General features: G+C 45.8%; 1 protein-coding gene across 4 annotated transcripts; it reads left to right on the top strand.

The window, feature by feature from the left end:
• The first annotated feature begins 2,722 nt into the window (after positions 1-2,722).
• FAN1 (FANCD2 and FANCI associated nuclease 1) lies at positions 2,723-25,817 on the top strand. 4 transcript variants are annotated; one of them, XM_061158868.1, is made up of 14 exons: positions 2,723-2,866; positions 3,334-4,875; positions 7,113-7,253; positions 7,647-7,848; positions 11,419-11,652; positions 13,182-13,313; positions 15,912-16,020; positions 16,962-17,081; positions 18,889-19,053; positions 19,486-19,633; positions 21,157-21,260; positions 22,012-22,206; positions 22,843-22,971; positions 25,570-25,817. In XM_061158868.1, exons 2-14 carry the CDS (start codon positions 3,624-3,626, stop codon positions 25,705-25,707), a joined length of 3,069 nt encoding a protein of 1,022 aa, XP_061014851.1. In that variant the 5' UTR covers positions 2,723-2,866; positions 3,334-3,623; the 3' UTR covers positions 25,708-25,817. The 4 variants fall into 4 exon arrangements, with proteins under 4 accessions (XP_061014851.1, XP_061014853.1, XP_061014854.1 ...); XM_061158869.1 differs by having other exon boundaries at positions 2,729-2,879; XM_061158870.1 differs by lacking the exons at positions 19,486-19,633; positions 21,157-21,260; positions 22,012-22,206; positions 22,843-22,971; positions 25,570-25,817 and adding an exon at positions 19,146-19,381.

Consider the following 25,817-nt stretch of genomic DNA (forward strand, 5'->3'; position numbering starts at 1 on the left):
ACACTCTTAACCCCACCTACCTGCTCAGTTTTGCCTCACCTCTCTGCTCTCCTTCACGACTAAACCTCTTGAAAGAGCCATCTAGATTTTTTGCTGTTGAGGAAACACTTTTCCTCTACCCTCTTAGGTTTAGTCCCTGAGAGCTGTGAATTAAACTGACAATAGAAGACAGATTAACAGGAGAAAGTATTCATGTATTGTAGTTTTACAAAAGAAGCAAGTGGTTAAACAAATGGGTAAATGGTTAGAGATTTATCCACCTAACTTGTCAGGGAAAAGAAAAGCAGGTAGATGTCAAGAACAAATGGGAGATAAGTTTGTGATAATGTTTGCAAATTCAGGTGCCAGGGGTCTTTCTATCTTCATAGCCATAAAATGCCCCCAGAGAGGGAATTTATGGGAGGTTTACTCTTGGTCTCCTTCCTGGTAGGAAAAGCTACCCTAAAGAGGGAATTCCTGGCAGCCTCCTTCCACTCTGACAACTGTTTCGCCTGTTAGAGGTCAAGGCGCAATTACATATGGTTTTGAGACACAGATCTGTACATTAAATGCTGTATTCTTGACAGTTTACACATCTAGATTTATGCATGAGAGGGAAGTGGGTCATGGACCATCACTATTGAGAAGGAAGCTTATCTCCTAAGGACTTGTGACCCTTGATAAGATTAAAAAGGAGGTCTGATTAATGCTGATAACAGAACACACAACACTAATGCAGAAGCTCAAACTGGGAAAGACGTGTTTAAGTTTTTCTCACCTTGTCATAAAACAGGAATTTCATTTAATCTGTACTTGCCTTTTAAACTCTCTATAATTTACGTATATTTTTGTTTTTTCTCTATCTTCCTTCATCAGAATGTATTCGCCACAGAGGCAGGATTTTTTCCCCCTCATTTCTGCATTCTTTATTCTGTTCACAGCACCAAGGACTTTACCAGGCATGAGGTTGGCACTCGATGCATATTTGTCAGTGAATTCCCTGTTCACGTCCCTTTTCTCTTTGGTTTGTTCATTTATTCATGCAATCATTCAGCACACATTTATGGAGTAATCACACAGTGCTGGCTGCTGCTGTAGGCAGTGGTAAGGGACCACAGACAGGTGCCCCGTCCTCAGAAAGTTTCCATTTGGGTCCCTTGGGGTGTTGGAACCAGCTGACATCAGCACTCAGTTCAGTTCAGTTGCTCAGTCGTGTCCCGACTTTGCAACCCCATGAACCACAGCACACCAGGCCTCTCTCCATCACCAACTGCCGGAGTCTACCCAAATCCATGTCCATTGAGTCAGTGATGCCATCCAACCAAATCATCCTCTGTTGTCCCCTTCTCCTCCTGCCCTCAATCTTTCCCAGCATCAGGGTCTTTTCAAATGAGTCAGCTCTTTGCATCAGATGGCCAAAGTATTGGAGTTTTAGCTTCAACATCATTCCTTCCAATGAACATCCAGGAATGATCTCCTTTAGGATGGACTGGATGGATCTCCTTGCAGTCCAAGGGACGTTCAAGAGTCTTCTCCAACACCACAGTTCAAAAGCATCAATTCTTCGGCGCTCAGCTTTCTTTATAATTCAGTTCTCACATCCATACAAACCATAGCCTTGACTAGATGGACCTTTGTTGGCAAAGTAATGTCTACTGCTTTTTAATATGCTGTCTAGGTTGGTCATAACTTTCCTTCCAAGGAGTAAGCGTCTTTTAATTTCATGGCTGCAATCACCATCTGCAGTGATTTTGGAGCCCCAAAAAATAAAGTCAGCCACTGTTTCCCCATCTATTTGCCATCAAGTGATGGGACTGGATGCCATGATCTTAGTTTTCTGAATGTTGAGCTTTAAGCCAAATTTTTCACTCTCCTCTTTCATTTTCCTCAAGATGCTCTTTAGTTCTTCACTTTCTGCCATAAGGATAACTGCACTCAAGGTCTGGCTGATAAATTTTCAGTAATTTTGTTGTTGTTACACATAACCATTATGTTAAATTATGTAACCTCATTATATTAAACTATTAGCACAAAGAAAAACTACATTTACAAACTACATTTTAATGTAAAAAATGTGCAAACTCACCATTCCCTATTACCTACATTTATTCTTTTACCTTTTTTAATTGAAGTGCAGTTAATTTACAATATTTCAGGTGAACAGCAAAGTGATTCATAGATACAGATATGTGTGTGTGTGTGTGTGTGTGCGTGTATACTTTTTCAGATTCTTGTCCATTGTAGGGTATCTCAAGATATTGAATATAGTTCCCTGTGCTACACAGTAGGTCCTTGTTGATCTACTAGTCTTTTGCTCTTGATGAGATGGGGTGCGTTCAGTTCAAGGTGGTATGGCCCTGGACTCCTGTGCTCCTGAGGTTTTGGAATCTCTTGCATTAGGCAGCAAACAGCATCTCTTCCAGGAAACTCAGCACACGCTTGCTGGCCAAGTGGAGTCTTCGCCTGTGTCTCCTCCCAGGAGGCGGCTTCCTTGGTCACCGAATGCTCGAGAACAGCAACTTGCCCACCTTCCCGCCCGCCCGCCTCCGCCAGGTTGTGAAAGGCAGGAGGTGGGGAGTCTGGGCCGACCTACTCTGGCTCAGCCTTCCCGAACCGCCGGCTGCCTTTAAGAGGAGAGGGAAGGCCGATTGATTGCTCGAACCTCCGCTGACCTAGCCTGTGACGGCCGAGTCCTCGGGAATCGGCTGGGAATGCCTGGCGCGCGTAGCCCGTAGAAGGCGCGGGGCTGTCTGGCCGGGGTTGGGGGCTGTGAGAGGGGAGCTGGCTGCTGGCGGCGGCAGGGCCAGAAGAGCGAGTTGGGGGAACGGAAGGAAGGGAGGGAGGAGGGCGGCCGGGCTGGCGGCGGAGTCCCAGGTGCACCTCCCAGGTGCGTATCTCAGGTGCGCACACGATCCCAGGGGAGGGCTGGCCTGCCAGAGCTTTGGCCTCAGGAGGTTCGGCGGCTGGAGCTGCAGGATCGCGGGGAGGCGGGACGAGGCGGGGTGGACAGATGCCCGCGACTCCCGGCGGCGCTTCTCATTACAGGCCTGTGCGGGCGGGATAGGCGTGCTCTGCCTGGGAGAAGTTACTCATGCGGCGGTTTTAAACGAAGACCTCGCGTAGTCAGACGTCCCTTTTTAGGGTGGCTGATTTAGATCTTACAGAGGAGTCTTAGAACTTATCCTCGCGGCTGACGGACACTCTGGGGTCGCGTGGACAGCCGGGCCTTGGGCTTTTCTTTCCAAGGCCGGAGTCTATTCAAGGCCCCATCCCGTGAGATACTATCGTTGATCGTTTCCCGTCTCTGGTGTTAATTAATAAATATGTTCTTAATTCACATGTTTTGTTTCGTAGGAAGAAGAAACTAAATGAGTAACATGAAGTCCAATAGGATCCCATTTTTTATGATTTCGAATCAGGGAAGTAAAAGTAAACCACTGATCTCTTTCCCAGGTCTTACCTTGTGTTTTACTACTTGAAACAAACACCCAACTTTGCTTTTTTTTCCTTGGCTGCCCATTGGGGCATGCAGGGGATCCCAGTTCCCAGACCAGGGATCGAACCTGGGCCCCTTGCAGTGGAATTACAGAATCCCAACCACTGGACACCAGGGAAGTCCCCACCCAGCTTTCCTAATAATACTCATGATGTCTGTAGGCAAATCCTCAAAAAAAAGGCCTCGTACAAGTTTATCAAGCAGCAAAACTAAACAAAATGAATCTAACTCTATTATTTCTTTTTTTAACAATGCACCCCCTGCTAAACTTGCCTGCCCTATTTGTAGTAAGATGGTGCCAAGATATGACCTGAACCGGCACCTTGATGAAATGTGTGCTGACCACGACAACATGACTCCAGGTGGTCCTGGGCATGTCGGCCTAAGTTCAAACGTGCCCACCATAGATTTGACCAATATTGCCTTAGAAGATATAACGCCAGAGAAGTCGTCACCATCAACGATAAATTTAACCCCTTGCCAAAATGATTCAGCGAAAATGGGCAAAAAACAGCAGACCAGCCCCTACTTTAAAAGTAAAGGTGACTCGGTGTGCAGAAATCAAGAAGAGCTGAGACATCATAATGTAAAAGTCATTTCTCTGGGAAGCCTGTCCTCTAAATTGTCCAGAAGATACATAAAGGCTAAAAGATCCCTGAATCAGAATGAGGGGTTCACTAATCAGAGTCTGCAGAGGTCCTCATGCACCAGGGTTAAGAGCCTGGTTGATCAGCATTTGGAGGTGGAGGGCCAGGATCCACTTCTGGAGAACAGCTCTCAAAAGGAGAACATATTTACTGGTGATTCCCAGGAGGAGCTGAGCACCCCAGCACATACAGTGGAAAGCACTATGGTGGAGGAAGCTGAAGGCCAGACAGCTGCCCAGGAATGTGAGCAATCAACCCTAACACCTGCCTGCACAGGTGATGTGCCTGTGTTTTCATCAGATTTAATTCTCGGGCATAGAAAGTCTGCTCCTAAGGACCATCTTGCAAAGCAGGAGAGTGTCAAAGGAGTAGATGGTGAAGTTACTGAAAAATGTGAGACAGGTCATTATGAAGAGGTGAAAATGACTGTTGTTTCAGAAGTGACAAATCAGGGCTCACATCGGGAGGCAAAACCTCCAAGTTCCACAGTTGGTGCTTCTATACAGACCAACAGCCAAATGCTTCCTCCAGAATCTGACAGTAGCTTAGAGGATAAAATCACTCATCAGATGCCTTTGGAGAAGAGGTCAAGCTGTGATGTGTCCTGGGTCACAAGTCCAGAAGTGCCAGACCATCCTTACTACCTTCGGAGTTTCCTGGTGGTGCTGAAAGCTGTGTTTGAGAATGAAGAAGACAGGATGCTCTTTGATGAACACGAGAAGGGCCTTGTAACTAAGTTTCATCAGTTATCAGGTATCTTGAGCCTGTTTGCTTTTGAGGCTTTGTTTGCCATTTGCTGCCCTGAGTTGGTCTGGGATGTGATGGGCAGAAAGCTGATGACCCCGAGGAGTCAGTGGTTTGGGGAGCCCCCTGGGAATACTCAGGGGAATCAGAGCCAGTGATGGTGTTCAGCTCAACAACGATGTGCCTTTAAAAAGAGATAAGATTTGGGGCCAGGTGATGCCTGCTTCTGCACTGTCATCTTTATACACTGTACTTTGCTTGTAATGGAAGCAGTTGTTTGTCCTTTTTATGTATATTTGATGGTTGTAAAAACAGCCTTTCCCAGATTAGGGGGAAGAAAATAGTGTAACTTAGAAAAGTGTACCTTGCATTTCAGGCATGTAATCAAGCTTATGGTTGTATTTGGTGGATTTGTTGTTTTTGCGGGCCATTTCCTAAAAAATGAAAATAAAATACAGGCAAATAAACAAACTAAGGGGTACTGGGGCATATTTTTTTCCTCCAATAACACTTTAGTTGCCTGGGCTCTGCCTTTTAAAGTAAAGGTATGCAGGAAATGGAAGTTTTCAAGCTAAATTGATACATTAATTTTTTTTCTTTTTTAATTTTGTAAATTGGTACATTTAAAAACATACCTAAATTCCTTGGCAGCCAGCTGTGTGGCTCAAAGCAAATAGCGCAGGTTTAGAGCAAGAGCTGTGCACTCCCTCCTGCCCCACTTTCACCCGCCATCAGCTGCTCATCCAAAGGACCTTGATGGCTATGTGCACATGAGTCCCTCTCAAGCAGGAGAAGCTTCCTTGGGGGCCATGCTGACCACTAGTAATAGTAGCAGGTCTGACTCCCAGTCCAGTTACAAAAAAGAAATCCTGAACGTTACCAATAACAGGTAAGAGAAGGAATTCAGTTTTACGTTCACACAGTGGAACTGTGGCTCTGCTTGTGTGGGTGACACCCCATCGACTCTTGTATCCAGGGTGGTCACAGATCTTGGTTGGCGTACGAGCGTTTATGAAAGTAGTTAGTAACCCTGGGCTGTGGTGTGATTGAGAAGTAGGAACAGTTTCCTAGTGTAAGCTCTGCAGATTCTTATGGGCTGCCCTCCACAGAGAATCATCTTTAGTGTCTCTGTTGTGAAAATAGCTACTGTGAATCAATTTTGCCTCTTTCAAGAGAAAAGGGAAATAACTGTAGAAAATTTAATAAATAAAGTCGTATCATTTTATTTTTCTAAATTTTTGGCCATACCATGCAGCATACAGAATCTTAGTTCCCTGACTGAAGATGGAATCAGTGCTCCTGCATTGGGAGAGCAGAGTCCTAACCACTGGATGGCCAGGGAAGTCCCGAGACCACTCTAGATTTGGAAATTGAAAGATAATTTGGGTAATAGGAAAACTTGAGACCAGGTTAATTAAATAGCTTCGTGGAGATCACTGAGTTAGAGATGGCTGCTCTAACAAAGCCAGACTTTTTTTAAAAAATCCTTTTCATATGATTTTCAGCCTAAAATAGAATATTGCGTATGAAACCAAAAACAGAGAACAGAATAACTGGAACTCTCGGTGAGGGGGCGGGTGTGCCTCTCTTGAGGGACTAGAAATGTTGGTTAGACAGTGGGGAACTTTCATCTTACCCTTTTATTTTTTATTATTTTTTAAAATATATAGATATATATATTTAAATAGATGGTGTTATTTCTCTGTTTAATTTTATTTATTTAATTTTGGCCGCACCACACAAGCATGTGGGATCTTAGTTCCCTGACTAGGGACCCTGCAGTGGATGGGCGATTCTTAACCACTGGACAACCAAGGAAGTCCTTTAGGTTTTTAAGTGGCTAATAATCATTACCAACTTTGGAATGGTTTATATACTTATCTTGTTTAATCTTTTCACCAGCTTTGGGAGGATGGTGTTACTGCCCCCACTCCCACTTTTCATGACAGAAGAGAAGAGGGAGCCTTAGTTCCAAAGACTGTCACAAAGCCTTTGTGTCCTCTTGCTCCTCCTGTCCTGCACACAGGCCAAGGAGACATTCCCACAGAACTTTGTATTTGAAATAAGTTCTGTCTTCCAAAGGAAGAAAATGATATTCTTGGAAGATCAGTTGAGTCAACATATGTGCATTTGTAACACAGCATGTTTTACTCACTTTGGTTTACAAAAGGAAATGGTAGCAGGACTGAGGTGGTTTTTGAGAAGAAATAGAATGTTTTTCACTGATTATCTTAACTTTATCACAGCCAATGGTCAGAAGTTATACGTAAGACTTTTTCAACGTAAATTTGGCTGGATTAAGGTGAACAAGCTGGCCTATGAAGAGATCTCTGCTGACTTAACCCCTGTGGTTGGAGAGCTGACACATGCAGGCTTCCTGCAGACAGGTATGGTTCGTCCAGGGGAACCAAAGTGGAAACACCGTGAAGGGAGTTTCTGCAAAATGAGGGTGGTGCTAGTTTCATGTCATCTCCTGATTGGTGCCTGAGAAATAGTGATTGTGTGTGTCTTTTAAATTGGGTTTTTTGTTTTTTTTTTTTAATTTATTTGGCTGTGTTGGATCTTTGTTGTGGCATGTAAGATCTTTGTTCCCTGAAGAGGGATGAAACCCAGGCCACCTGCACTGGGAGCTCAGAGTTAACCACTGAACCACTAGGGAAATCCCTAAATTGAGTTCTTAATCTTAGGACAACAAATAAGCTTTCTTCTTAAAGTATCAATAAAACTGGAAAATAATAAACTTATTTAAAGTACTTTTAAAAAAAAAAAAAAAATTTCAGAATCTGAGTTGCAGGAACTCCCTGAGGTGCTGGAGCTCCTTTCTGCTCCGGAACTGAAAGCCCTGGCAAAGACCTTCCACCTGGCAAGTGCCCATGGGCAGAAGCAGCAGCTGGTGGACGCGTTCCTCAGATTGGCCAAGCAGCCTTCAGTCTGTACTTGGGGCCGGAACCAGCCTGGCATTGGCGCAGTGATCCTGAAAAGGTTTTGTGGCTCTTTTTTTAAAATCATTTTATTTATTTATTAACACAAAAAACATTTTGCGTTGGGGTGTGGTCAGTTAACAATGTTGTGGTAGTTTCAGGTGAACAGCGAAGGAACTTGTTACAGTAAGAACTTTTGAGTTGTTGGTTGGGCTTCCGTGGTGGCTCAGTGGTAAAGAATCTGCCTGCAATTCAAGAGACCTGGGTTCCATCGCTGGGTCAGGAAGATCTTCTGGAGAAGGAAATGGCAAATCACTCCAGTATTCATACCTGGAGAATTCCATGGACAGAGGAGTCTGGCAGGCTACAGTCCATAGGGGTCACAAAGAGCTGGACATGACTGCACTACTAACACACACACACACACACACAGCACATACTAAGGTCTTAAAACGGATGGTACGTGTTTCCAGATTGTGATTGTTTTTGCAATTGCTGCCATACTGAAAAGGCAGAGAACCTTAATGATCAGGTCTGGATTCTTTCTTGGGTTAGCTTTTGTAATTCTTGTCATAACACACTGATTTCTAGGACAAGAAAAGCCAAGAGCCAAGAGGTTAGAGGCACTGGGCCCTTAGCATATTCTAGTGTTTTGTTACTCAAGAAAAATGCAGTTTTAACTACTCTCCTAAACAAGATTTAAACATGAATTATCCAGCCAAATTTTTATTTCAGTAGACTTTTTATTGAAACATGATCTGTCAGCAATAATATGCAATTTCTCTTGAGTTGAAACATTAAAATTTTCCAAAAGCTGTGTGGATGGTTTCTTTTGTCCTTATACAAGCTCCTGAACAGTTTCAGGTTAGGAAAGATCATAAAAATCTCAGAATTTATTTCTTCTGCCCATGTTATGTCTAAAGTATAACTATTATCAACCTTAGTCTAGAAATCCACTTTCCAGTGTTGTTGAAAATGAGATGAGATGCTTTTGGCAAACAGTTTAAAGCAACGTCATTGTTATTTTATATAATGTGTGTGTGTGTGTGTGTGTGTAACTTTGAGCTGTTAATGTGCCAAGAGCCATCCTTATTGGGAAGATACTACAAATATTAATCTTAGTAAAACACAGGCATAAATAAGGCATACATTATTAAGAAAAATGTCACTGTCAACATTTCAAAAAGTTTATACTGTAGATTTTCCAAAAGTATTTAACTAGATTATGTATTTATACTTAATTGATTTAGGGGTATAAGATCCTCATCCCTGTGGTTAAATGTTTTCTAAGTCTTTAATTTTATTTCTTAAGTATTTCATGGTATTCTTGTGTGTAATATTTTAAAAGTAAGTGAACACTAAATTAGCTGTTTCTCAGTGTAAGCACTGAGCATGTAGGAACAGAAATAGAATTAAGATGAACATTTTTTATCACTGACATGAGAATTATAGGAAAATGAGAATCTTAAGACCATTTTTTTACATGTATAAATTTATTTATTTACTTTTGGCTTACTGGGTCTCAGTTGCTGTGCAGACTTCTCTCTGGTGCGGTGAGCAGGGCTGCCCTAATTATGATGCGAGGGCTCCTCATTGCAGTGGCTTCTCCTGCTGTGGAGCACCGGCTCAGTAGTTAATGGCGGATGGGCTTAGCTGCTTTGTGGCATGTAGGATCTTCCTGGAGCAGAGATCCAACCTGTGTCTCCTTCATTGGCAGGCAGATTCTTAACCACTGAACCACCAGGTAAGCCCATTAAGAGTATTCTAGTTTTTTACTAGAATCACTATCCTTAAAAATTTTTTTTTGATTGACATATAGTTGACATATTAGTTTCAGGTGTGCAGCATAGTGAGTCAGTATTTGTACAGATTATACTCCATTTAAATTTATTACAAAATGATGACTGTATTTCCCTGTGCTGTGCAGTACATCCTTGTTGCTTATCTATTTCTTACAGGGTATTTCATCTCTCTTACTCTTCTACCTGTCTCACCTCTCCCTGCTTCCTTCTCCTTGCTGGCAACCACTAGTTTATTTTTTCTAGCTGTGAATTTATTTCTCTTTTGTTATATACATTCATTTGTTTTGTTTTTGAGAGTCCACAAAGAAGTGATAACATGTAGTATTTGTCTTTGACTTGTTTTACTAAGGGTAATACTCTCTAGATCCCTCCACATTGTTGCAAATGGAAGAATTTCTTTTTTATGGCTAATACTCCATTACATAGCACACCTTTATCATTTTGTCTGTTGACAGACAGTGTCCTTTATTTCTTCATTAAGCTGTGGAGCCCAGGAGTGGAACCTGAGTCTCCACATGAAGGTAATACCTGGTTACCTTCCTCTGCAGAAAAAGCCTCCTTATTCGCACTCTCTGAATCCTTCTGTGTGTTTAGTCACACTGAATGTTTCTTTCTGCAACTTGGAGTCCCGGGCCACTGGACATGCTTGGGACTGCATGGGGAGGAAGGCTAGGGTGCTGTCAGGCTCTGTGGCTGCGTGGTCCTCATGTAGATGGTGGTGAGGTGGGAACCCTACCCCTGTGTCTTCGAGACTGTGCTGGGGGCATTGATCTCTGGATGCCCTAGGGAGTCAGCTCGGCCTTTGGTTTCATAGCTTCTGGGCTGGTAGGAAAGGTGAGGTCCTCCACTGGACTCCAGCTCTCACTGGGGGACCTTGACCTCCAGGCATGCCTGGCGTCATCTGGAGGCGTTCTTGTTGTGACTGAGGTGGGTAGTGGGTGCCACTGACAGTTAGTGAGTGGAGGCTAGGGACACAGCTGAGCATTGTCTAATGCCCAGATGTCAATAGAGAAACCCTGTCATGCATGGTGTCCAGGTTGTTAGAGCCAGAAGGCCCTGGTTGTGACCTGCTGCCTGACCAAGAGCCTTGGATAATGACTTTCTAAATAAAGACCTGTGGGGCTTCCCTGGTGACTCAGTGGTAAAGAATCCATGTGCCAGTGTAGGAGATATGGTTTCAATCCCTGGTGTGGGAGGATCCCACATGTTGCCAGCAACTAAGCCCATGTGCCACAACTACTGAGCCTGTGCTCTAGAGCCCAGGAGCTGCAACTACTGAGCCCACTCACCCTCGAGCCTGTGCCCCCCAACAAGAGAAGCCACTATAATGAGAAGCCTGTGCACCACAACTCGAGAGTAGCCCCCACTTGCTGCAACTAGAGAAAAGCCTGCACACAGCAACAAAGACCCAGCACTGCCATAAATAAATAAATAAAGTTATCTTAAATAAATGAATATCTATTATTTAATCTAAATTGTCACTGGAGTCAAGAATTGAGAGTTGCTAATGTCAAACAGGTAACACTTTGAGTTTCTCTGGTTATTTCACGTGTTCGGGACCAGCATAAACCTTACTCTGCTCTTTTTACTGAGGCAAACACTATGTGAAATCATCTGCAGGTTTAATTTCATCGAATCTTCACCGTGTTCCAAGGTAGGGCTCTGAACCCCAGAGAGGTTAACAAATGCTTTAACATCACACAGCCAGAGGCCAGAGGTTTGCTTCAGGTTTAGAATAATGAATACTGTTTAGCTTGAAATAATCTATGAAATCTGATGTCCAAATGTTTACAGACCAGCAAGTCTCTTCCATACTGTGTATTTTTCAGAGCTAAAGACGTGGTGGGACGTTCCCTGAGAGTCTGTCGAGGCCCTCGGGCAGTATTTTCCCGGGCCCTGCTGCTCTTCTCCTTGAGCGACATGGTGGAAGATGAGGATGCCGCCTGTGGGGGCCAGGGTCAGCTCTCCACTGTGCTGCTGGTCAACCTGGGCCGCTTGGAGTTCCCCAGATACACCATCAATCGGAAGACCCCGATCTTCCAGGACAGGGATGATCTCATTAGGTAAGAGTGGTTGCTCACTGTAACATCTGTGTGTTTTTAAATTTATGCAGAAGGATCTATTATTGTTTTTTGCCATCCACAAGAGAAACATCTGCTCAAAACCATTTTTTAAGTTTTTGCTTCCTGTTTAGTTTTTTGCTTACTTGTATACTTTTCCAGGACTGTGAGGAGAATGTAGAAATGCAATTTGATTAAGGTTGCCAAAACCCACGAGTTTTGAGTTAGAGCTTCACTGTTTTCCCCTGGTTTATATTCCCATATAGCTTTGGCAGGGGGAGCATTTTTTAAATATAGACATTTGAACAAACCTGCCTTGTGAGTATGTTGTTGGCATGAACAAGGCTGAATATCTTCCTGGTAATGACGCTTAAAATAAAGCTAATAACCAACTTGTGGACCATATACCAGAATCATGCAGACAATAGAAGTTTTCATGAATCTGTTTTGATGCATGGATTTAGCCAGTGTTTAGCAAAAGTGGATTTTGATTTAAAAAAAAATTGCATAGATGTTGCAGGTTTGTGATTCAAAGTTAGCTGAAATGGTTTCTGATATTTGATTTTAGGAAAGATGTTTAAGTGTTGTCTAGTATGTGCTTTAAAAAATAAGCTATTGAAATGATTGGATCAAAACAGAGTCAAGGTAAACTGATTTTAGCCCATTTTGCCTTAGTTATTAGGATGGTCAATATCTTATTTGTATTCAGTAGGATTCACTTTTTCAGTCAGATCTTCTAGTTAGAATGCTTTCTCCAATTCCATTTTTCATTGCCTTAGAGCTGTCCAGTTGAGTATTAAAAGAGCTAGATGGAAGCGTTGCGTGAGCAAATTTTTACACTTGGGGGACTGTTTTTCGCTTATTTGACAGTTTCTGCACACAGTGCTGGTGTGTGCTTTTCTCTCGAGGGTGAGTCCAGAGCACAGTGACTGTGCACTCAGTGTTACAGAACTATGGGGCCTGTGTCTTTGCTTTGGTATCTAAAGACATGCTGAGAAGCTGTCTCTCTTCAGTTACATGGGTTCAGAACATTTCAGCATTGCCATCTCCCAGATACTGTCCCTGAAGTTGTTTTTGAAAATCCCAAATAATTCTCTTAGCTTGGGCAGTATCCCTCTGGCCATCTCTGACTTAGTGATTGAATGACCAAACCTATACTTCTGTATAATCCTGAGATTGGTTACATGTTGTCATAGTTGCTCCCAGATTGTTGAATGGATGAATGAGTGAGTGGGCACTGGAGGTCAGGGAGGAAGAGCTGGTCAGTGTTGCATCATATAATGGGACATGTGATGTGATGGTAAGGTGTGTGTGTCTTCAGCTTTCTGGCCGGGAGGCCTGTATGAACACTTCTAGGCTATTCATGGAGTAATAGTCAAATTATTACTGAGATAAAACGTAACCCATGTGTTTTCAAAAGCAGATCTGAATGTGTTGGGTGGGATGTGGGGATATGAGGTTCTGTACATCAGTGCTCATCCCCCCCTGAAACCTGAATGTCGTGGTTTCCCGCCTGTCCCCGCCCCCCCCAGGTACGCGGTGGCTGCACACATGCTGAATGACATCTCCACGGCGATGGCCAGCGGGGCCTGGGAGGAGGCTAGGGAGCTCGCTCGGTGTGCAAAGCAGAACTGGGATGGACTGAAAGACCACCCGTCCCTGAGGTGAGGTGGTTCTCTGGTGCCTGTGAGGGTTACCGACCGACCTAGTTGTTCTAACTGTATAATATCATCTTCTTCATGAGGAACGCGCTCCTTTTGTTCTGTGGTGAGGCCAGCGTGTGTAGTTGAACTTCCCCCTCGCTTTGCATGGGGTCTAAAGTGCCGGGTGAGTAGCAGGGAGTGTCTGAAAGTTTGGAGTGATTTTTATAACCCTGGTCTGTCTGTGGCAGACAGTGGCTTGCCACCTGCAGGGGGACTGGCCCCTCTGGGGTTTGGTCAGCTGAATTACAACCATGGGGGAAGCCTGGCCGCAGGACAGAAGCTGTCTTCTTCTGGTGGAAATTACAGGAGCTGTTGTTTTGAACAAGAAAATGAATCATTCCTTAAAAAAAAAAAAGAAAATGAAATTGAACATTTACTTCAAGAGTTCAAGTACACAGCACATGATCCTTCATTCTTTTTGGTTTAATAAATGTTCAATGTGGGAAAAAAAAAAATGTTCAACGTGTTCCATAGGGTTAAGAAACTTTTTCCTTCCTTAGTACAAAGTGATGAGAAAAATTAGTAGTATTGGATATCTCTTTCAGAAAAACATTTAGGACAAAAGTCTACACAGAAATAATACAAACTTAAAAACCATAGCCAGGAAAATAGCCTTTACTGTTAAGAAAAAACAACTGAATATTTTCTCCGTGTTTAGTTTGGGAGTAATTCAGACAGAGTGAGGCATTTACCTATAGGCCATTGTAGGAAGGAGACAACCAGTGTTTACAAAGAGTGTTAGCCCATGATGTGCATGGACCCTGGGGGATTTTCTTAAGATAATTGGGCAAATGTGTAAACATTTCTCAGACCAAACAGCAAAACAAATGGTTAAAACAAGTTAATGGATGATTTTCTTGGTTAAAAAAAAGATAAGACCTCGTGGCTGGGAAGCTGGGTTCCTGTAGGACAGAAATCAGTAGCCTCTTGTGTGGAGGTCCAGTGGGGAAGTGGTCAGGCTCTGTCAGCGAATGGGTGGGACTGTCCCAGTGCAGGTGTGTTCTCCGACTCCAAATGTATGTTTCTTGTAATTTTCACGTGCCACACAGTTTTACTCCTTTTGACTTTTAGCCATTTATAAACATGGAAACCACGCTGAACTTGTATTAAAATCGGTGGAGGCCCTGAGTCCGGCCGGGGGGCTGGCGTCTGCTGATCTCTGGCTCTCACTTCACATCGCCGTCTGGTGACTTCAAGCAGGTGGCCATGAGAACATAGATTTGTGGTGTAAAAAACTGCACACGACAGGCGGTGTTCAGAATGTATCTCCTTAGAAGAAAGAAATTCAGTCTGCTTTGTCACCTCTTCAGTTCAGTTCAGTCGCTCAGCCGTGTCCGACTCTTTGCAACCCCATGGACTGCAGCATGCCAGGCTTCCCTGTCCATCACTAACTCCAGGAGCTTGCTCAAACTCATGCCCATTGAGTCGGCAGTGCGATCCAACCATATCATTCTCTGTTGTCCCCTTCTCCTTCTGCCTTCAATATTGCCCAGCATCAGGGTCTTTTCCACTGAGTCAGTTCTTCCTATCAGGTGGCCAAAGTATTGGAGTTTCAGCTTCAGCATCAGTCCTTCCAATGAATATTCAGGACTGATTTCCTTTAGGATTGACTGGTTGGATCTCCTTGCAGTCCAAGGGACTCCCAAGAGTCTTCTCCAACACCACAGCTCAAAAGCATTGATTCTTTGGTGCTCAGCTTTCTTTATGATCCAACTCTCACACCCACACATGACTACTGGAAAAACCATAGCTTTGACTAGACAGACCTTTGTTGGGAAAGTAATGTCTCTGCTTTTTAATATGCTGTCTAGGTTGGTCATAGCTTTTCTTCCAAAGAGCAAGTGTCCTTTAATTTCATGGCTGCAGTCACCATCTGCAGTGGTTTTGGAACCCAAGAAAATAAAGTCGCTCACTGTTTCCATTGTTTCCCCATCTATTTGCCATGAAGTGATGGAACCAGATGCCATGATCTTCATTCTTTGAATGTTGAGCTTTAAGCCAACTTTTTCACTCTCCTCTTTCAGTTTCATCAGGAGGTTCTTTAGTTCTTCTTCACTTTCTGCCATAAGGGTGATGTCATCTGTATATCTGAGGTTATTGATATTTCTTCTGGCAATCTTGATTCCAACTTGTGCTTCATCCAGCCCGGCATTTCGCGTGATGTACTCTGCATATAAGTTAAATAAGCAGGGTGACAATGTACACAATGTACAGGCTTGACATAGTCCTTTCACAATTTGGAACCAGTCCTTTGTTCCACATCCAGTTCTGTTGCCTCTTGACCTGCATACAGATTTCTCAAGAGGCCGGTAAGGTGGTCTAGTATTCCCATTTCTAAGAATTTTCCACAGTTTGTTGTGATCCACACAGTCAAAGGCTTTAGCATAGTCAATGAAGCAAAAGTAGATGTTTTTCTGGAATTCTCTTGCTTTTCCTATGGTCCAATGGATGTTGGCAATTTGATCTCTGGTTCCTCTGCCTTTTCTAAATCACCTCTTAGGATTGTCTTACAATATACACACCAAACCACTAAACTGCTGGTATACGTCTTCGTTTTAGGTACCATGAGAATTTACCGCTCTTCCTCCGGTGTTTTACCGTTGGGTGGGTTTACACGAGGATTTTGTCCCGAAATGTTGAAATACTGCAGAGACTTCACCTGTACAAGGTGAGTGCACCAGCCATCCGCCCCTGGCTCTTGACTTCTCCTGCCGTCGTGGTCTGCAGCCAGGGCTGAGCTGCTGTCAGAGCCCCCATGTGATGGGGAGGGTCTCCCCACATCTCTGAGGTGGAAGCCTTGCCTCAGCTCAAGTTCCCAGGACAGCAGTCATGGACAGTCTGGAAGTAACCTACGGTCAGGAGTGAGGGCTCCAGTCACGCCCCTGCTCACACTCAGAGCTGTGAGGTTGCTGGACTCAGCTTTTGCTGTGTGGATACTTCTGTATTGAAACTCGGCGTCTTACAAAGAGGCTCTGCTAGAGCTGGGCTTCCTCACCTGGGTCCATGGACCCTGGGCAGCTCCGTGGGACTGGCTTCAGCAGTCTGTGGATCTGCAGTTGCATCTCTGGGGTTTGTGCATTTTTCTCAGGAGAATCATTAGATTTTTCAGAGATTCAGGAACCACAAAAGATGAGCATGAGACGTGAGCCATGAACATGGACCACAAAGTCCGCCTGTTGAGGTGGGGCCTTTGGGTGGAGACCCTGCCTCATACCTATCCAGCCCCCTCCCCGATTCCTCGCACCCTTGGCCGTATGGCCAGCTGGGTTCCCAGAAGCATGTGGACCTGCAGCCCAGCTGCTGCTCCTGCCCAGAGCCTGGCCCCGTGTGACCGGTGCTGCTGACCTGGTGCACAGAGAGTGCCACACGGTGTCACAGCTGCATCCACATGAGGTGGCAGGGGCCCTGCTGAGAAGTGGGGGTGCCTCTGGAGCTCAGGCCACTCTCGGGGTATGTCCCAGGGCCCCCTCCCAGCAGTCCTGGGTCCTGGGCCTTATTTTAGAGTGGAAAGGATGCTGATACCCTTCGCCAGTTTTCCTGACAACTCAATGTAACAGCGGCCTTAGTGTGCAGGAGTCTAATGCATGTCCCTTCTTGTTGCTGCTGCAGGAAGCCGTGGAGGAGCTTGAAAACCTCTTGTCCCAGGACGTGTACTGTCCCGACAGTAGGGGCCGATGGTGGGACCGGCTGGCCCTTAACTTACACCAGCACCTGAAGCGCCTGGAGCCAGTACGTAGCTGCTAGGGGCACCAACCTTTCTTCAGCTTCATGTACATTTAAACATTAAAGCAAACTGTTAATACCTTAAGACTCTAAATGTCGTTAGGGTGTTGATTTCTTTCTTTCTTTTTAAGTTTATATTTTATCTTGGACTATAGTTGATTTAAAGCATTGATTTCTTTTTTTTTTAAAGCATTGATTTATTAAACATCCCTCTTTGTCTGTGTTCTGCCAACCCCAGAAATAGCAGGGGTGTGACCACAGGGTGACCGTGGGGTCAGCGGGTGGATCATGTCGGGAGCTGGAGGGTTAGGTGTCCCCCACCTTCACACAGGTGCACTCTCTGGTTTGGAAACGGTGGTTTCATTCACTCACTGCCCAGGGCCTCCTGGTAGAAACATAGGTGAAGACGTGGCGTCTGGCTCCATCCCATCTGGGTGCTGCCTCTCTGGTAGGGACTTTGAGTCTGAGAACACTGTTGGCTGCCAGCCACTGTGGCCAGCAGGGTAGGGCCTTGTGAGGCAGCGACAGTGGTCCTCTGTGGCCGCCTGTGGTCCCCTGTCCCTGCCAACCCCATGTCTGCGTCCAGCGGAGGGCACTGCTGCCCTGGGAGCTTTTATTCTTCCAGTGGCAGGTCACGTGAATCTGGTGATGGAGGGTTGGAAAAGTTGACTCTGGGCCTGGACACGTTCCATTTACTGCCTGAAACTAAAAGGCGCCTTGTCACCTCAAGTGTTTCGAGCCAGGGAAAACTATTCTTCTCCTGGAGGTGGGTATGGTGCTTCCTGCCCAGTGTCAGGAGAGGCCCCCGCTGGCCCCCACCCAGTGTGGACAGAGGGCGTGTGCACACTGCCTCTCTCTCTCCCTGAAATAAAATTTCAGAGGAGTTTATAGACTTTCCCGTTATTTGGGTCTGCTGAGAGAAGTATTCATTAATGCTCGGAGGTTATTTTTGACGTTGATGGAGCATCCTGGTTTTTTTTAGCCTTTTCCTAGAGGTCTTCCTGGCCACTCATAACCTGTGATTTTGTCACCATTCCTTCCCTCTGTATGTCAGTTTCCAGAGCAGGCAATGGCCAGCCCAGCAGAGGCTCATGTCCGCCCAGCAGCCAGTTTGGCCAGGCCGAGCCCAAGGCTACCCCTCCCTACAGCCAGCCCGGCTCCGTTAGGGCTGCAGAGTGGCCAGCAGGGCCTCATTCTCTCTGCTAGATTCCTCTGGGCTGCTACACTCTGATGGTCTGATCTTCACTGACTTCTGGGCTTTTTTGTTGTTGTTGTTGTTACTTTTTATTCTTTTATTGTAGTAATTATATATAACAAAAAAAAAAAAAGACCTTGCTGTTTTAACCATCGCTAGGTATACAGTTCAGTGGCATTAATAATATAGCTGACCTTTGACTAACTCAGAGGTTAGGGGTTCTGACCACCCCCCCACCCCCACATGGTCAAAAATCCACATGTAATTTTGCAGTTGGCCTGAGCATCCCTTGGGGCCCCGAGCACGCCTACCTCAGGTCCCTCTCCCCAGTCTTTTCTGTCTCCTGAGGCAGTGTGTCCACATGTGTGACCAGGACATGGTGTTGGGAACATGACTGCTTCTGCCCCACACCTTTGCCTCAGGGTCTGTGCTCCATCTATGCGTTGAACGTGTCTGCGTGAGATCTACAGGAATAATGTCCTTGTCCCTGGAGGGCGGCTTTGCCCACCGCTAATTAGCAAAAGGAATGATTAATTGATGGTGGGGCTTCCCGTCCCATGAAATGGGGTTGCTGCTGCCTGGGCCTTACTGACACTGACAGTGCCGTGCTCTCCACAGGCTGTCCAGTGCATCGCTGCAGGGCTGGCCGATCCTCACGTCCGGACAGGCCACCGCCTGGCACTGTACCAAAGGGCCGCGCGCCTGCGGGCCTCTCCCAGCGGCCAGAAGTACATGCACCTCCTCCGCCAGCTCCCAGAGGTCACCGTGGAGGACGTCAGACACGTGAGTGAATATTCTGGGGGCACTGTGGGTGCATTTCAGGGGTTTTTCCTGAACACAGCCTAAGAGCAGTTTCCAGCACACATTTCTCATAGAAAGCCCTCTGGTTTGCTGTGGACAGTGACCCAGCCTTGCTTCGACCTCAGCCTGGCATCGAGGTGTCAAAGAGGCCTGGTCAGCAGGGGCTGTGACTCTGCCCCTGAGTCAGCAGCTCACACCCCTGCCAGGCTCCTGCCGACAGCCCAGTCAGGACCCTGGAGAGCAGCTCGGAGCAGCGCTCCTGGGGGCCAGGTGATGACCTGCCCACATCCTCACAGACCAGCCCACCGCTGCACTAAGGACAGGTGGCCTTTGGGGGGCCTTTGGGAGAGTTTGTCTGGGGCTTCAGGGCTGGAGCAGGAGTGGAGCTAACGGCTGTTCCTCCCCACCACCCAGGTGACTGTCACAGGCCGGCTGTGCCCGCAGCGTGGATCAGGGAAGTCTGTCTTCGTGCTGGAGGCTGGGGGGGCCACCCCCGCCACTCTCCTGTGCTCTGTGGAGGAGCTGGCGCTGGCCCATTATAGACACTGTGGCTTCGACCAGGGTAACTCTGGGCCATGTGGCCACACTGGGGGGTATTGTCACTCTATCCTATCCCTGTGGGAGGCCCTGGAGGGCTCAGGAGAGAATTTTACCACCCCAGTTCATCAGGGCCGTGTGCTTCTTCATGGCCAGTGTTCACACCTGCCACCATGAGGGTGGCGTGTTCTGGTGGGGACATGAGTAGCAAGGGTGGCTGGATTGCTCTTGGAGATCTTGGGTCAGGCAGGTGGACAGGATTGGGGGAGGACCACAGATGCTGCCCATAGCCAGCCGCTCAGAGGTACTGCAGTGTGTGGAGGAGCGCCGGGGTCTTGGGTGGGGGCATCAGGTGTGCCAAGGGGCCAGGAGGGGCCCACTCAGAGAGGCCCCAGCCCTGGGGACCCTGCTTCACTGCTCACACGGCCTGGAACTGGGCTGGGCCTCTCTGAGGTTACCACCCCATCTTGTGGTCTGGATGTGAGGTGGGGACAGGGGGTCTGGACTGGGTGGTCTCTGACTGGAAGTTTTCTGTAAAACCCCGAGTCTTAAAAACCCTGGCACTATGTGGTGTCCAGGTTGAGGCAGAGGAGTGCTGTGGAAGGAGGTGAATGGGGTCAGAAGGCAAAGGCTCCTGGGCATTCACCCTCCCACATCAGACCTCCTATTTGTTTTTAAACATGTCCCTTAGGTTTTTCTACTCTGAAACATGCATTTGAATTTTGTCATAATTACTAAGACTTTCATCCTTAAGCAAGGCTTCTGTATATAAGCAATCTAATGTTAAGAAAATGAGCTGGGAATGGCACGAAAACAGACTGTGCTTTGTTTGTTTGTTTGTTTGTTTCCATTTATTTTTATTAGTTGGAGGCTAATTACTTTACAATATTGCAGTGGTTTTTGTCATACATTGACATGAATCAGCCATGGATTTACATGTATTCCCCATCCTGATCCCCCCTCCCACCTCCCTCTCTACCCGATCCCTCTGGGTCTTCCCGGTGCACCAGGCCTGAGCATTTGTCTCATGCACCCAACCTGGGCTGGTGATCTGTTTCACCATAGATAATATACATGTTTCGATTCTGTTCTCTCGAAACATCCCACCCTCGCCTTCTCCCATAGAGTCCAAAAGTCTGTTCTGTACATCTGTGTCTCTTTTTCTGTTTTGCATATAGGGTTATCATTACCATCTTTCTAAATTCCATATATGTGTAAATATGCTGTAATGGTCTTTATCTTTCTGGATTACTTCACTCTGTATAATGGGCTCCAGTTTCATCCATCTCATTAGAACTGATTCAAATGAATTCTTTTTAATGGCTGAGTAATATTCCATGGTGTATATGTACCACAGCTTCCTTATCCATTTGTCTGCTGATGGGCATCTAGATTGCTTCCATGTCCTGGCTATTATAAACAGTAACAGCCTGTGCTTTGAATCTGAAATATTTTTGCTACTTTCTTCAACTTGAGCTGGCAGTAGGATATGGTGGTGTCTTTGGAGAACAGAAGAGATGGACTTTTCTCATATGTGCCTTGTCTCAGGGATCCATGGGGAGGGGTCCACCTTCAGCACCCTGTTTGGCCTCCTGCTATGGGACATCATCTTCATGGACGGGGTGCCAGACGCCTTCAGAAACGCCTATCAGGTAACCCTGGCTGCGTTCAGGCCGCAGAGACTCTGTACTCACACGTGAGTCACTCCCACCCTGGGACCCTGAGGTTGCAGCCCCGGAAACTTGCCCCCAGTTATACTCTTCTGGATCCTAGTGCTAATTTCACTGTAAGAATGGCTTTTAATTTTTCAATCTGATTCATAGAATTTAAAATGTAAGCTACTTTACTGGAATCATTCCTCTTGAAACTTTTAGTGTCAGTGTCTTTGGCTTCACCCTGGTGGGGCCCAGGTACACTCCTGTGTTGTCACACATGTCTGCTAAGAGTTCCACTCTGTGTGCATGTTCAGTCGCTCAGTCCTGCCCAACTCTCTGTGACCCCATGGACCGTAGCCTGCCATGGAATTTTCCAGGCAAGAATACTGGCGTCTGTTGCCATTCTTTCCTTCAGGGGATCTTTCTGACCCAGGGATCGAACCCGTGTTTCCTGCATTGGCAGGTGGATTCTTTACTACGGCACCACTTGGGAAGTCCAAGAGCTCCACCAGTTTAACCTAAGAACTCTTTTGGCAAATTGTGCTTGTCTTTGCAAATTAGTTCTCTAAAAAACCACTGTCATAAATTGCTTTTATATCAGATTACTTGGGTGATTTTTATATATCTTTTGAGAAAAAGCCTGAGTCCACTTCATCAGAGTAGCCAGTTTCTAGATTTGATGGGTGTTGGCTCCTCTGATGACCCCAGCCTCCCAGACTTAGTGTGAGCTGGTTCTCCCTGCACACAGGCGGCCCCGCTGGACCTCTGCACAGACAGTTTCTTCGAGAGCAGGGCACCAGCCATGGAAGCCCGGCTGCAGCAGATCCACAGCGCCCCTGAGGAGAGCCTGCGGGCCTGGGTGGCAGCTGTGTGGCAGGCCCAGGAAGGCAGGGTGTCCTCCCTGGTCAGCTGGGATCGCTTCTCTTCTCTGCAGCAAGCCCAGGTGAGAGTCTGCAGGCGGGGTTCGCTTAGGAAGTGCCTCCAATGTGGGTTTCCTTTTGGCAATTGTAACAAAAAACATACATGCACACATTCACATATATGTGTACCTGTATGTATGCACACACCCATGTACCTGTGTGTATGTGTGTACCTGTTCATGTATATATGCAAGCACACGCATACACATGTGTATATGCATGTGCTTGTCATACCCCTGCCCACAGGCCTCTGTTCCTGAAGGGACAGTCCCAAGTGTGAACAAGCCCCAGTTATGCCTTCTGCCCGTTTGGTTGGCAGCCTCCTTGGCCTGGCCTGTGGCCCCTGGAGGGAGGACATTCTCCCCGTCCTGTGACCAGTGGGCTCCATGGTCCACTGTCACATCCTAAGTGCTCACCCCAAATCCTCTCTTCTTAGCTGCTCCCTGGATGTTCCTGACTGGGTGAAAGCTTGGTAACTGACCAAGGAGAAAGCGTCCCCAGAGGCTGGGGTGCCAGCACCAGGGGCAGAAGGACGCTTGGTGTCCTAGGACCCCATCTCTGCTGAATGACACATGGGGCCTCCCCCATCTCACCATCACTGGGGGCTCCAGGGTCTCCATCCCAGGGGAGGGCTCACCATCCCTGTGTCTCCTGTCCAGGATCTTGTGTCCTGCCTAGGGGGCTCCATCCTCAGTGGCGTGTGCCGGCGCCTGGCTGTGGACTTCCGGCACTGCCGAGGGGGCCTCCCCGACCTGGTTGTGTGGAGCTCCCAGAGTCATCACGTCAAGGTCAGTTGAGCTAGAATGGAAAGTCATGTTTGTAATTTTATGATCAACTTAAAGGCCATAATCCAGGCATTTCTTGCTTGGTGATAGACAAGATTGAATCCCTCAAGAGTTGCTGGACTGAGGGCTAGGATTGTTCGGTGGCTGCTGATAGAGGCGTCCACAGTGCTGACACCTGGCCTCTCCCCACGCGGCAGCCTATGTCATCCGAGCAGGTGAGGGAGAAGGGCCAGGCTGTAAGCAGGACGAAATCAGTCTCTTTTATCAGCTGAGCTTGGCAGCAACAAACCATTGCTTGTGCTATGTCCACTGTTGGAAGCAGGTCAAGGGCAGGGACTCAGCAGGTATGAGCACCAAGAGGCCGGGATGGCTGGGGGTGATTTTTCTAAGCTCCAAGAGTGAGCATCTGCTCACATGCTGTAGGCCAGCCACCACCCTTTCCTCACCTGGTCTCATCCTGCCTGTCACAGGCTAGTGGTTTTCTTAAACTACTGGATTTTGAGATGAAAAGAAAAATTATTATACAGGTTCTTTATCAGATACATTTCATTCAGTGTGTGACTTGACTTTTCATTGTCTAGTGTATTGAACAGTTGAAGTATTAAGTTTTGATGAGTTCAGCTCATCTGTTCTCTCTGGGTCATGCTTCTGGTGTCATGTGATACCTCTGACTACAGTTGTGGATTTGGGTGTTTTTCCTTTCAGTTTTATCAATGTCTGCTTTATATATATTGTGAAGCTTTATTATTCAACATATAAACTTAGGATTGTCATGTCTCCATGATGAATTGAACTCTTTTATAAAATGACCTTCCTTTATTCTTGGTAATGTTCTTTGCTCTGAAATCAACTGATATAAATTTATTATATAGTCACTCCAGCTTTCTCTTGGGTGCCGGCAGTTAATATACTTTTTTAAAACTTATCTTTGTTTTTATATTTGAGTTTCTTGTATTCTGTAGGCAGCATATATATGGGTCTTACTTTTAATCTAATCTGACAACCTGTGCTCTTAATTTGTTAGTATTGGGAATATTACATTTAATGTGATTATTCATGTTTGGCTTTAAACCTTCCATTTGTTCTTTGTCTCAGTTCTTCATTTCGTCTAAGGTTGCATTTTATCCTCTGTTGGCTTGTTGGCTCTGACTCTTCATGTGTTTTAAGTGGTTGGAGTGGTGTTTACAGTGTGTACTTAACACTGATCTACTTTGAAGTGATCTACCAGTCCACACAGAATATAAAGAACCCTACAACAGTATATCTCCTCTCTCAGCCTTTGTGCTGTGTTCATACATTATGCCTCAACATGTTATAAACCCTGTAACACATTATTTTGCTTTCTACAGTGTACTAATGAGCCTTTATAATTACTCATATAGATACAAATTCTAATGGTTACTCCTTTATATAGATTCAGATTTCCATGTACTATCATTCTCTTCCTGACAGAACTTCCTTTCACATTTCTTGCAATGAAAGTGTGCTAATGATGAATTATTTAGGTTTTATATATTTTAAGACTTTAAGTCTTCGTTTTTGAAAGATATTTTTTCCTAGGCAAAGAATTTTTTTTTTAATGCCTTAAAATATTTGTCCACTGTCATCTAGCTTGTATTGTTTCTAGTGAGAAGTCTGTAGTCTCTCCCCTCTGGCTTTTAAAAATTCTGGCTGCTTTATTAGATCCCCCCCACCCTTTTTTTTTTTTTAAACTTATATGCAATTTATGTTTCTTAGAGTCATGTTCTTTAGGGGTCTGTACTTGGAGTTCACTGAGCTTCTTGGATCTTTGGGTTTATAATTTCCATCAACTTTGAAAAATGTTTTAGCCATTATCTATTCAAATATTTTTTTCTCTCTGTTCTGCCCTTTGGGATCTCTGTTAAGATCTCTCTAACTCCTATTAGGCTGTGGAAATGCTTTATTAATTTAAAAAGAAAACAAAAACATTTGTAGTTCATGTTGGTAGTCTCCATCGCTGTGTTTTGAATTTTGGTGCTCTGTGGTAGACAACTCTGACACAGTTCTGGTTCCATGGAGCTGATGTGTGATGAGCAGTTTTATCTTATGATACACATCGTAAACAAGTAGACAGGAAGGGGAAGGACCTTCCTAGAAATAAATCTGAGCTGAGCATTGAGGGGGAAGGTGTCAGACACGTGAAGAGTAGGGAGACGTGTACTAGGCGGTGGGACTGGCAAGCACGGGCAAGGGCCCTGCTTGCGTGGGGAAGACACCAGGCCACAGTTTTGTGGTCCTGGCAAGGAGCTTGGGTCTAACTGCAGACACAACAAAAAAGTGACTGAGGGGTGTTGAGCAGGAGAATAACAGTGCTGTGTGTGCTGGAAAACTATTTCAGCTGCCGTATTACGTATGAATCTATTTCCTAATTCTCTGTGGAGTACAGTCTGGTTTCTACAGAATAGGGGACTTTCTCACTGAATTCATATGTACATGTTTAGTTGTTATAGACATGTAAGTTCAGCAGTGCAGCTGGACAAGCCTTCTAAATAAATGGTCGTTGGTGGGAACTGCCACAGCCCACCTGAATAGCCCTTCTGTCTCAATAAAACACTGATCACTCCACAACTACCCTCCCAGCTGGTGGAAGTGAAGGGACCCCACGACCGGCTGTCGCAGAAGCAGATGATCTGGCTGGACGAGCTGCGCCGGCTGGGGGCGGATGTGGAGGTCTGCCACGTGGCTGCAGTCGGGGCCAGGAGCAGGGGTCCTGACTGAGAGCTGAGGGCTCGGAAGCATCTAGGACCATCAGAGCATAGAATGTCACTACATCCTATTTAATTTTGGTTTTGTTATTGTCATAATAAACCTGGCACCTTAAGGACTCA

The sequence above is a fragment of the Dama dama genome, chromosome 13 (assembly GCF_033118175.1).
Source record: "Dama dama isolate Ldn47 chromosome 13, ASM3311817v1, whole genome shotgun sequence".
In the NCBI taxonomy this organism is placed as follows: domain Eukaryota; kingdom Metazoa; phylum Chordata; class Mammalia; order Artiodactyla; family Cervidae; genus Dama; species Dama dama.